The 12,465-nt window shown below is 32.9% G+C and overlaps 1 protein-coding gene across 1 annotated transcript in view; it reads left to right on the forward strand.

Annotated features, from left to right (window-relative positions):
• Window positions 1–10,895: 10,895 nt before the first annotated feature.
• LOC139844521 (uncharacterized) overlaps window positions 10,896–12,465 on the forward strand; it is a 62,455-nt gene continuing 60,885 nt past the window's right edge. Inside the window, exon 1 of the mRNA XM_071834743.1 lies at window positions 10,896–11,213. Within this exon, the coding sequence (XP_071690844.1) occupies window positions 10,974–11,213 (240 nt within the window). The 5' untranslated portion in view covers window positions 10,896–10,973. The remainder of the gene's footprint in view (window positions 11,214–12,465) is intronic.

The raw sequence follows: 12,465 nt of genomic DNA on the forward strand, positions 1-12,465 counted from the left end.
AGAAACTGTTAAGGCAATGTCTTGTGACATGCAGATGATTATGGTCTTATTAACGTGTTGGATGCTAGAACTATCCTTGGTAGGAGCGATAGTAAAGATCATCCTATGATTTTTCGGTCTGGCACAAGGTCCTGTCTTCGACCATGCTATGCAACCACCGTTCTTACGGTTGACACCCGATTTGGTTCAGGTGACCTAATGAATTTCAGGTGAATTCCTAGGATTTTACGTTCAATGGTAATGAACGCATTGAAAATGGATTTTCAGAAAACAAATCGGTTTGTATTTTTGATCAAAATATTTTCTCGTTCAAGCACGAGTTTAGATATCATTGAATTCCATGAGTTTGAATTCTCAATCTTTAAGGTCAATCTCAAGGATTGAGTAATATCAGTCTTAAAAGCTGATTTTTAATCTTTAAGGAGATTATCCTTTCTGGGGATCTGATTCATTAGTCTTATCAAGCTAATTTGCACGGTGCCCCCCCATTGTACGAGATAAATCCTTCTCATGGTTAGGATAAATCTGACCACTTGGCGACCCTATTTGATGCTGAGGTCCGTGGATTTCCAGCCGATTTTAGTGATGACTTTTCTAGATTTTTCGTCAACCTACAGCTGGTCTGGACGACAACTTCATGACCTAAATCAAGAAGCGCGTGTCTTTTTCGGAAGACTTTACTTCCTTCTAATGATGGAATTGATTCATCGTGTAGATCCATCTTTTCTTTCATCGGGTAAAATAGTTAATTTAGTCCAAAACAAAAGCACCTGCAGTAAACTTTACAGAAACATGTGATAGATAGTTTTTAATTGAATAACTTGGTACATTCTCCCCACACTTAGTTTCTTTCTTTGCCTTTTTATTCTCCTTTATTCCATTTTAAATGAATTCAATCGTTTTAGGGTGTTTCTCAATTTATGTCCTTTTCGAGGTAACGATAATTTCGGTATTAACACCTAGTTTTCATCGTTCATAAATATATATAAACATGATTTTGACTTCATTTAATTGAAATTTTTTTTTTTCAAATTTTCACAAAATTTGGCAAATAAACCAAGTGTAAACCCGAGAGAATTTATAACCCTTCCCCACACTTGAGATCATGCAATGCCCTCATTTGCATGAAATCAGACTCTAATTATAAATTCATGAGGGTGATTAGTGTAGAAAAGTGATTAAGAATACCTAGTTTGTACTTACAAAGCTCGTCGAATGATAGATGGCGCGCCTCATCGTTCATTCCTTCTTATTTTATCACACATGTTTTTCTTCAAAAATGGTTGCTTTTTTGAACAGTTTGCTAATCTTTGAAAATGCGTCTTTTACCCTAACTTATCATGCATGTTTATTAACGAGTTATGCACTAACCCGAACCCCTAATTTAACGTTAAGTGGGGTTAGACTTCCCTACATTTTAGCTGACGATATGTGAAGTCGGTGGAATAAGTTCCTCGAATTAAAATAGTGAGCCAGTTATTTATATCTCGGGTGGTGTATAATATATCAATGGGTTTAAAGTTTAGACTCACCCGTTGATCGTCACTACTTAATTCTTTTTTAAGTGTAGCTTTTAGTAAATGGATATGTCTCTTTTCTGGTTCTTGGTCAAATGGATCATTATACACTGACATACATATTCCTATAGGGTGGTCAATTCCTAACATTTCCTTCCGTTCATTCTCGGGATCAAAGTTTTCACCTCTATTACCCATTTGGGTAAAATTTGAGGTGTCATTATCTATTACAGTTCTTAGTTCATCTTCGGTAGATGATTTGTCTATTGAGAATATTGAGTTGGAAGGTTGTGGAATGGTGAATTTCGGGATCGAAGTAGATTCTTCTTCATTAATGGTACTTATCGGTCCCACCACTTTGATCTCGGGGGTAAAATTTTCAACGTTATCGTTTTCCCAAGAGTACCAATTTGTCACCCTTACTTCTTCTTCATCCATTGGTGGATCGATGATTTCGTCGGTAGAGGCTAATGTGTCGATATGTTGTGAAATTGGTAAAACTGAATAAAAAGTATCATCGGGATAGTTGGTGATTTCGGAGCTCTCGAATTCATCAAAATTCGATGATTTGAGATTTTCTTGAACAATACTCCTCAGATCAACAGGTGTGTAGTCTGATAGAGTTTCAGCTTGCCGGTTTACAAACTCGCTCATTTGTTCATTTTGAGCATCGAGTTCTTCGAGTTTGATTTTCATATGATCTAAAGAATTTTCGGACACGTAATTTTCCTCGTCTTCTGGTTGTTGAGTTTGGATATATTCTTGGGAATAATCCCAGTTTGAATTGCGTTCTTCATAATCGTTCCATGCAGGTTCTGTGGGTGCGTAATTTTCCATAGGAACGTAATAGTAACATTCCCATGTTGAGTGATAATCTCCACAGATTTTACAACCAGTTATTGTTTCATCGTTCGCGATCCAAGATTGACTGAATGAATTGTCATCAACACTCGGTTGAGAGTATTGATTTAATTGGTTTTGGAGTTCAAAAAGAGTTTCCAAGGCCTTGCTTTCAAAATTTTCCATTTTATTGCGATGGCCAAATTTTAGCTACAATGTGGTGCATTTACTAATTATCCTATTAGTTATAAAAATAGAAAAACTTATATAAGTTGTCCAATTAATAGACTTTTCTGCTTTTGCCCACGTTTCGAATAGCCAAAAGATGCAGCAGGGAGCCAGAACCCTTTAAATCGGAAGCTCACAACTCAGCCACTAACAAATCCAACTATTACTACGAAGCAGAAAATTGTCAACGTCCATTAATTTAACCACTTAAATAATTTTTCTTTCTGTTTGAGATATTAGATAAGAAATAGAGAAAATTTCTAAGTCCTAAAAACTAAAATGTCGAGAAATAAGAAAGAAAAAGATTGCGCGTCGAAAAGTGTCGAAAAATAAAAATAAGAAAGAAAAACGTCGGAACTTAAAAGTCTAAAAATTATATCTAAAAAGTTGCGCCTAAAGGTCTACAGGTAAAACTAAAGCGAAAAACGGCGTCGCAAAATTCTAAAGCACCTAAATCTTAGTCTAAGGAATAAGCACTTAAGGGATTTTACGGCAATGCCTAAAAATTCTAGAAATAAAAATGAAACTACGGCAAAAACTAGACTTAAAACTAAGCACGAATGATAAAAATACAAAAATTACGCTAAAAATAAATAAAAAGGCACAAAATATAAAAGAGATAAAAAGTTATAAAAATATTAGATTTTATAAAAATATTATTTTTATATTTTATATATTATAGTATTAAGTATTATATATTATAAAACTAGTTTAAAGTAATAAAAATAAAATAAACTAAAAACTTAATTATAATAATAATAATAGTATTAGGGTTTAAGTAATAATAATATTAAAATCCGTATTTAATGCGTAATTAGGGTAAGATGTGGCCTGGCAGACCCTGTCATGCGAGTCGCATGATTTAAGGCAGGGGGTCATGCGAGTCGCATGACCTGTCTTGCAGGTTCAAACCGGGGGGTCAATGACAGGTTCAAACGTAATATTTATTATTTATTTATATTTTCTGTTTTATATTTAAATAAAATATATATATATATAATTAAAATAAAAACTTAATTTTAAAAACTAAAATAAACTAAAAATACTTAATAATTTTATAAATAATAAAAACTTAAAAATAGATTTTAATATATATTTTTTTTCGGTTTTAATAGATTTTATATTATTTTTTTTTTTTTTAATTTTATATTGTTTTTCTAAAAATCATAAATAATGTTTTGCCGACTCCCCGGCAGCGGCGCCAAAAACTTGATGTCGTAGCGTGGGGTTACGAAATATACTATATTTTTAATACGGAATGCTACAAAATTTAACAAGTTTTAATTAAATATTTACAAAATGGATATACCAAAACCTTGCTACAACACAATAGGCAGTGTACCTAGTCGCGGAGTAGTATAGTTTTTAGTAAGTCCGGTTCGTTCCACAGGGAGACGGGCTTATGAAACACTTATTTTTATATAATTATATTTGTACAAAATATATAAATATATAAGTAGTAATATTATTATAAAAGGGGGGTTTTACCGTTTAATGACCGGTTTGTCGATTCTATATTTTAAGCGCAAAGATAAATGACGATAATTAAAGTGCGTAAAATAATGACAATAAATAAAATGACAGTAAATAAAATTGCGAGTAATAAAATGACAGTAAATAAAGATACGATGAGAAATACAATAAAAGAATTATGCTTATTTAAACTTCCGTAATCATGATGTTTGACGTGTTGATTTTAGTTTTATGCCCATGGGTTAATTGTCCTTTGTCCTGGATTATTTAATATGTCCGTCTGGTTTTTGTCCATAACAGTCCATCAGTCATAAATATAAAATGCGAGTGCCCTCGTCAAATTATTATTATACCCGAAGTTAAATATTCCAACTAATTGGGGATTCGAATTGTAACAAGGTTTTAATACTTTGTTTAATGAATACACCAGGTTATCGACTGCGTGTAAACCAAGGTTTTACTACTTTGTTAACAATTACACCAATTACCCTTGAATGTAATTTCACCCCTGTTTTAATTATTCTAGTGGCTATTAATCCATTCCCGTGTCCGGTTAAATGAACGATTATTCGTACATATAAATATCCCGCCCATCGTGTCCGATCGAGTGTATATGGTAATTTATAGGGACGCCCAATTGTAAATCTTTATATTAACATTAACAAACTTTCATTTAGTTAAACAAATATAAAGCCCATTAATAGCCCATAGTCTAATTTCCACAAGTGTCGTTCTTTTGTCCAAACCCCAATTATGGTACAAAGCCCAATTACCCAATTTTAGTAATTAGCCCAACATCATGATTACTTCGTTTTAAATAAGCATAATAATAACTTAGCTACGAGACATTAATTTAAAAAGGAGAACATAACTTACATTGAGTATTTATCGCGTAGTGTTACACGGACAGAATTTCGACTTCAAAAACCCGTAAAATAACCTTTACATAACCCGAACTAATCTAATATAACACTAATCTATACTATATATACATATATATATTTATTTATATTATACTAGGGAGTATTATTATTATTATGTTGGTGTGGTCTCTTAAAACGAACGAAAACTGGCAAATTTATAGACCAGGCCTGATTCTGATCCTCATGCGACTCGCATGGGAAATAGGCATAAATCCATGCGAGTCGCATGGCCATCAGAATCCAGCTCAATCATTTTTGTTTTCTTGTTCGTCGACATAATTTAAAATAAATATAAATATATAAATAATTAATATAATTATTTATATATTATATTTTATTCTTGTGCATAGTAGACTAGATATTTTTGGTCCGTTGCGTCGGGCGTTTCTTCTTGGCTCGGGTCCCGGTTCCGGATTTTCGGACGTCTTCGCGTATTATTTTATATCGTGTACTTTGCGTTCCGCAACTTGTACTCTTGTCATTTTTAGACGTTCTTCATCAATAATTTGAACCTTTTTAATTGTATCTTGTACATTTGAGCATTTTGGACCTTTGCGTCTTCAATTCTTCGTTTTCGCCTTTTGTCTTCGCACTTATTAAATATAAACGAATATTACTTGAATATGGAACAATTACAACTAAATAATTTACATATTGGGAGGATATTGCTACTAAATATATGTTCATTTGGAGCACTATCACTAACGCTAATCTAAAAGATTTAAGCAACCTATCTTGGACGAAGTCCTAGGTTCATGAACAGAGTGATATACCTAAGAAAGGTTCCGACTTTTCTTAATCCTAGTTGGTATTACTACTATATGAATCTTCCACTTAATACTATAGCTATGCCTTAACATTAACAGATGTGCAATCTTAGATATTCTAAGGTACTGCTAATTGGATTAGACGTCTCTCCTTTGCGATCAATTACTCAACCCCGGATCATTAGACAGCATCACTAGAACACTTCTTCTGACGCGAATCATGCTTTTGACTAGACCAGTATTCATAAGAATCCTATAGTACTAACCTAATCACAATCTTAAGGCGGGCAGCTCTTCTCTGATAGATAGTTACCTTATCTATACGTAGGTACTACACCCTATTGTGACGTTAAGCACACATAACTAGGTCGTCCACATACTATGGCAGGCCCTTTGATTTGGACTTTGGCAGTTCGTTTATTTCTCAAAGGCTTTCCGGGTTTCTACTATTTTTCGATCTAAATTCTCCGTTTTAAGCCCGTTTTCATTGATTCTTTTTGCGTTGTCTTCATAATCTCTTGATCTATCAAACAAGACAAATAAATGCTCAATTTTCTAGAAAAAGTTAATTAATTCGTGCTTTTAGGACTGAATATCGGGGGTAAAAACATAACTTTTTAGCCGATATCAGTACCCGATACCGGTGAGGTTCATTTGGAAAATTGTTTTTTTTTCAAAAAAAAACTTGTCTAGTGTAACAACTAGCATGCTAATTTTAAACTTGTCTAGTGTAACAGCTAGCTTGAATTTTTCAAAATCTCAAATGTTTTTTAAAGATCCTACTTTTTCGAGGGATCAAATTTTTACTACCACACCAGAGATCATCTCCATACCTCAATCAATATCAAATATCCAAAAACAGGTCCTCACGAAAACTCACACACCTACATCGACATCAACAACCCCAACAACATCACTTCCAACACCACAATCCTCACACACAAAAGATGACTCCATCTCGTATCTATATTCGTTGACATATGATGTAGAAACATCGTACATTTTGCATGCTCAGACTCAACATGCTCTTGGTGAACTTAGAGAGGCCTATGTTATGTATCTACAACAAGCACGACGAGCATTTCCTGTAACTTCATGCAACTCACCTGTTGTTTTACCAATGAACAAGCATGGTGATTCTAACCCTAAGAATCGTCATGAGGGGGAGAATAGAACAGGGGGATCTATATTAGAAATGGGTACTTCGTCTATACAAAGATATGAAGATGTGGGTACTTCAAAGGGTAAAAATGGTGTAAATCAAGATGACTTGGAGGAATTTTTTTAATGATACCGCAATGGAGAAAACGGGAGATCAAGAAGTGATGAGGTTGAATGAATTACGTGTTGATGATGAAGGTATAAGTAAAGAGAGCTCAAACACAATAAATGATGGGGAATTTGAAAATCATCTTAAACAACAAGAGGATTCATTCTCTCTACATCAATTTATGAATATTCAAATCCCTTCAGCAGAGTTCTGTCAAAACATTGTGAATGATCTCTACAATCAAACTGATACATCTACACCACTAAATGCAGACATATCATTCCAATCTACTGAAATTCAGCTGACCAGAGATGCTGACTAGAGATACTGACTTTGTACTTGATGATGATGAAGAAGAAAAGTTCATCAAACCACCGTTTCTTGAAGAACAAGCGTATTGCTATTCAGAGTTGAAGACATTAAGAAACCTGAATCTATGAAAGTACTTGGTGTATGTTCTTTCTGCGAGAAGCGAGAATTCCTAAATGATTACTTGAAAATCGGAAATATTTACCAAATTAGAGATGAGGATGACATTGGGGAGAAAAGACAACATGAGCTAACTCAAATCAACAGGATATTATTCATTGATCAAACAAATGTCAGAATGCCTCAATTCTTCATGGTTCGTGCAGGCAGAAATGAATACATATTTTGTGAAGCTGATTTTGAACAATTAAGAAAGGACATCAGATTTATCTATAACTACTTGGTGAATATTGAAGAAACTCGAATTCAACACTCAATAGTAATAAGGGCTGCTCGGAGGATTATAAAGGATTCCATGAGATGGGTTGTCATTGAAGATTTTCATTTAGGCCTTGAATCCTTACAAAGCAAAAATGGAATATCGGCACCGAATCAATACGTCAAAGACCTTGAACTATGGCTAATGCTACATGTGGTTATAGAACCAGAAGGATTCAACTTCACTAACTCCAATTATGTGAAGATATTTGTGAGAACTTCAGACTTAAAGAGATACTCTGAAGGTACGCTGCAGTTTGCACTAAAACTCTTGAAGATCAAGCTGGATAACTCGTGTAATCTTGATGAAGAGAAATAGATAACCAAGTCTCTAATACACAAAATCCGGAGGAGACTGAGTATGCGTCAGAACATGAGGAAATATGAGAAGTTGAGAAACTTTTCATCAAAGATTAATTTCAAAGGAATAAAGTTCCTGAGAGAAGCGAGAATTCCTAAATTTCAAAAGATTAATTTCTGTGAGAAGCGAGAATTCCTAAATGATTATTTGAAAATTAGAAATATTTACCAAATCAGAGATGAGGATGACATTATGTAGTAAAGACAACATGAGCTAACTCAAATCAACATTATATTAATCATTGATCAAACAAATGTCAGAATGCCTCAATTCTTCGTGGTTCGTGCAGACAGAAATGAATACATATTCTGTGAAGCTGATTTTGAACAATTAAGGAAGGACATCAGATTTATCTATAACTACTTGGTGAATGTTGAAGATACTCGAATTCAACACTCAATAGTAATAAGGGCTGCTCGGAGGATTATAAAGGATTCCATGAGATGGGTTGTCATTGAAGATTTTCATTTAGGCCTTGAATCCTTACAAAGCAAAAATGGAATATGGGCACCGAATCAATACGTCAAAGACCTTGAACTATGGTGAATGCTACATGTGGTTATAGAACCAGAAGGATTCGACTTCACTAACTCAAAGTATATGAAGATATTTGTGAGAACTTCAGACTTAAAGAGATACTCTGACGGTACGCTGTAGTTTGCACTAAAACTCTTGAAGATCAAGCTGGATAACTAATGTAATCTTGATGAAGAGAAGGAGATAACCAAGTCTCTATTTCACAAAATCCGGAGCAGACTGGGTACGTGTCAGAACATGAGGAAATATGAGAAGTTGAGAAACTTTTCATCAAAGATTAATTTCAAAGGAATAAAGTTCCAGAGAGAAGCGAGAATTCCTAAATTTCAAAAGATTAATTTCTGCGAGAAACGAGAATTCCTAAATGATTACTTGAAAATTAGAAATATTTACCAAATCAGAGATGAGGATGACATTATGGAGCAAAGACAACATGAGCTAACTCAAATCAACATGATATTAATCATTGATCAAACAAATGTCAGAATGCCTCAATTCTTCGTGGTTCGTGCAGACAGAAATGAATACATATTCTGTGAAGCTGATTTTGAGCAATTAAGGAAGAACATCAGATTTATCTATAACTACTTGGTGAATGTTGAAGAAACTCGAATTCAACACTCAATAGAAATAAGGGCTGCTCGGAGGATTATAAAGGATTCCATGAGATGGGTTGTCATTGAAGATTTTCATTTAGGTCTTGAATCCTTACAAAGCAAAAATGGAATATGGGCACCGAATCAATACTTCAAAGACCTTGAACTATGGCTAATGCTACATGTGGTTATAGAACCAGAAGGATTCGACTTCACTAACTCCAAGTATGTGAAGATATTTGTGAGAACTTCAGACTTAAAGAGACAGTCTGACGGTACGCTGTAGTTTGCACTAAAACTCTTGAAGATCAAGCTGGATATCTAGTGTAATCTTGATGAAGAGAATGAGATAACCAAGTCTCTAATACACAAAATCCGGAGCAGACTGAGTAAGCGTCAGAACATGAGGAAATATGAGAAGTTGAGAAACTTTTCATCAAAGATTAATTTCAAAGGAATAAAGTTCCAGAGAGATTAAAGATTGGGAGTATTTTTCTTTCATGATTGACACTAAGGGGAAGAATGTTAGAACCTTAAATTGTACTTTTGTAGTGTAAATTGTGAGACATATATAATGTAAGGGGGGTATAGATGAGGGCAATATATACCACCTAAGGTCTCTAGTCAATTAGCCATTTTACTTCAACTGAGTTTAAGAAGCTGTGGAATTTATTCATTTTCTATCTGTCTGATTTAGTTGCTTATGTCCATTTTACCTGTCCGCTTTTGTTCTTCACTTATCAATCATTCGATGTCTGCTTCTAAACATGTAATCAGGTCCTAACACCCGGTTCAACCATCAATTCAATTAGATCGTTTTTAATTTTTAGTTCTTATTCTGATTATTTATTGTATATGTTTATGATTTGATTATCTTATATGAGTAATATGTTATGATTTTATTTGCTCGTTTCAGTTTCGTACTTCCTCCGTCTCAAATCTATTGTCCTCGGACAAAAAGTACACAATTTAAGAAAAAGCACATGTCACTTATGTTAACTTTCCACTCTTACCCTTACTTTTTACCAATTTTTTTGTCTTACATATATAAAGTAGACACAAAACAACTTTATCACATTTTTTTCCATTTATTAGAAGTGGACAATTAGTTTGAAATATTTTAAAAATGAATAATGGACAATAGATATGAAACAGAGGTAAATGTACTACTATTTTACCTACAAACTATTTGTTTATTAATTAACGCCATTTTCAAACCTTTAAACATAAAATATCTTAAGACAGCGAAACTCAAGAGTAGTTTATGTAACATTTTAAAAGGGAGTTGATCCGTACACCACCTTGTTTTTGCCATACACTACCAAAACAATTATTTAGACATTTCGACCCTTCCTTTGAGAAGTTAAGGGAAGTTGGTGGTGAATAAAAAGAAGGGTAAAAATGTCCAAATAATTATTTTGGTGGTGTATGGCAAAAATAAAGTGGTGTACTGATCACCTCCGAAAAATGCTTCAAACTAAATACTCATCTTAAACCAGACCATAATATTCAGTCAAACAAAACATCCGTTAATCATTCATCAATCACTATGGAAGAAGAGAGAGAAACCTTAATAACAATAACAGACACCAATAAACCAAAGTCAAAGTCAAACTATTGGATTATTGATACACTTGAATCAACCTGGTTTTCATGGATCTTTGTTGATCAATCAAACCTATTTAAAGCTACACTTTCATGGTCAATTTTTTTCATGTTTACTATTGGTGTTCCTATTTTATCACATATTGTGTATCAATGTAATTCATGTGATCATAATCATCAACGACCGTTTGATATGATCGTACAGTTTTCACTATCGATCTGCTCAGCTTTATCGTTCATTAGTTTATCGTCGTTTGCTCGAACATACGGTCTACGAAGATTCTTGTTTCTTGATAAGTTGTCTGATGTTAGTGCTGAAGTTCGTGATGGTTATTCCGATCAGCTTCATGTAAGTTCTCCCTAGCTTTTTTATTTGTTTTTTTTTTTTTTTTTTTTTTTGCTTATTTCTTACGGAGTATTATCTTGTACGTTTACTAAAGTACAAGTTAGAAAAATATTTAACGTCATATGAAACTAAAATTTAAGTCAAGTATAAAACATGTTAACGACAACTTTTAGTCGTAACAAAGTCTTTTAAAAGTAAATTCGAAAGTTATAAATAATAATAATAATTATATGATTAATAGTAATAAAATGTGGTAAGAGTTTATATAGCGCGCGAGAAGAAGGATCTAGAGAGAAGGTAGGAAATAATATTTTTTTTTTTTTTTTTTTCCTTTTCTTGAAATTTCATTTTACAAACATTAAGATCACGTGAAAATATAAACATTAAAAAAGACATTTTGTGAAGAATGTTACTATTATTTTGGCGAGAAAACGCTCGCTGACATAACATATAACATTCATCGCGATGAATGTTATTCTTCGAGCCTTTTGTTTAGGGTTTAGAAATTAGCGTTTAGAAATTCGAGTTCAGAAATTAGGGTTTAGGGTTTAGGGTTTAGATTTAGTTTTTAACACGCACTGTTTAGAATTTAGGGTTTAGGATTTAAAGTTTTGGGTTTAGGGACTAAACCGAAAAACACTAAACCCTAAACCTAAAACTCTATATAGAGCTATATTTTGGGGAAAAAAAACTTAACATAAGATGAAAAAAGCGTTCGAAAAATAACATTCATCACGATGAATATTATCAAGAATAACATTTATCGATGAATGTTATTTCTTCGAGCATTTTCTGGTCAAAAACATCTACACAAAGTATCTTTTTTAAATGTTCATATTCTCACATAATCTTAATGTTTGTGGGGAAAAAAAATTTACTTTCACCCTTATCCGCACATGGTCACTTCCCACTTGATCACTCCCAACTAGTAGTTGAATTATCTCGGCTATACAATGTAATTCAAGACCCAATCAGTAGACATTACATTAGTAGTAGAAAAGAATCTATATATATATATATATATATATATATATATATATATATATATATATATATATATAGTACTACCCCTTCACCACATCTACAAGCATTAATTAATGTATATTGTACAACCTTTTTTATATGAGCATTGTACAAACATTTATTCATATCATACAAGCATTTATCTACATTTTATTTATATTGTACAAATATTCATTTATATTAAACAACATTTTTTTTTAAAAAGTTATAAATCGAGACATACTTATTTCCT

The sequence above is a fragment of the Rutidosis leptorrhynchoides genome, chromosome 4 (assembly GCF_046630445.1).
Source record: "Rutidosis leptorrhynchoides isolate AG116_Rl617_1_P2 chromosome 4, CSIRO_AGI_Rlap_v1, whole genome shotgun sequence".
NCBI lineage: Eukaryota > Viridiplantae > Streptophyta > Magnoliopsida > Asterales > Asteraceae > Rutidosis > Rutidosis leptorrhynchoides.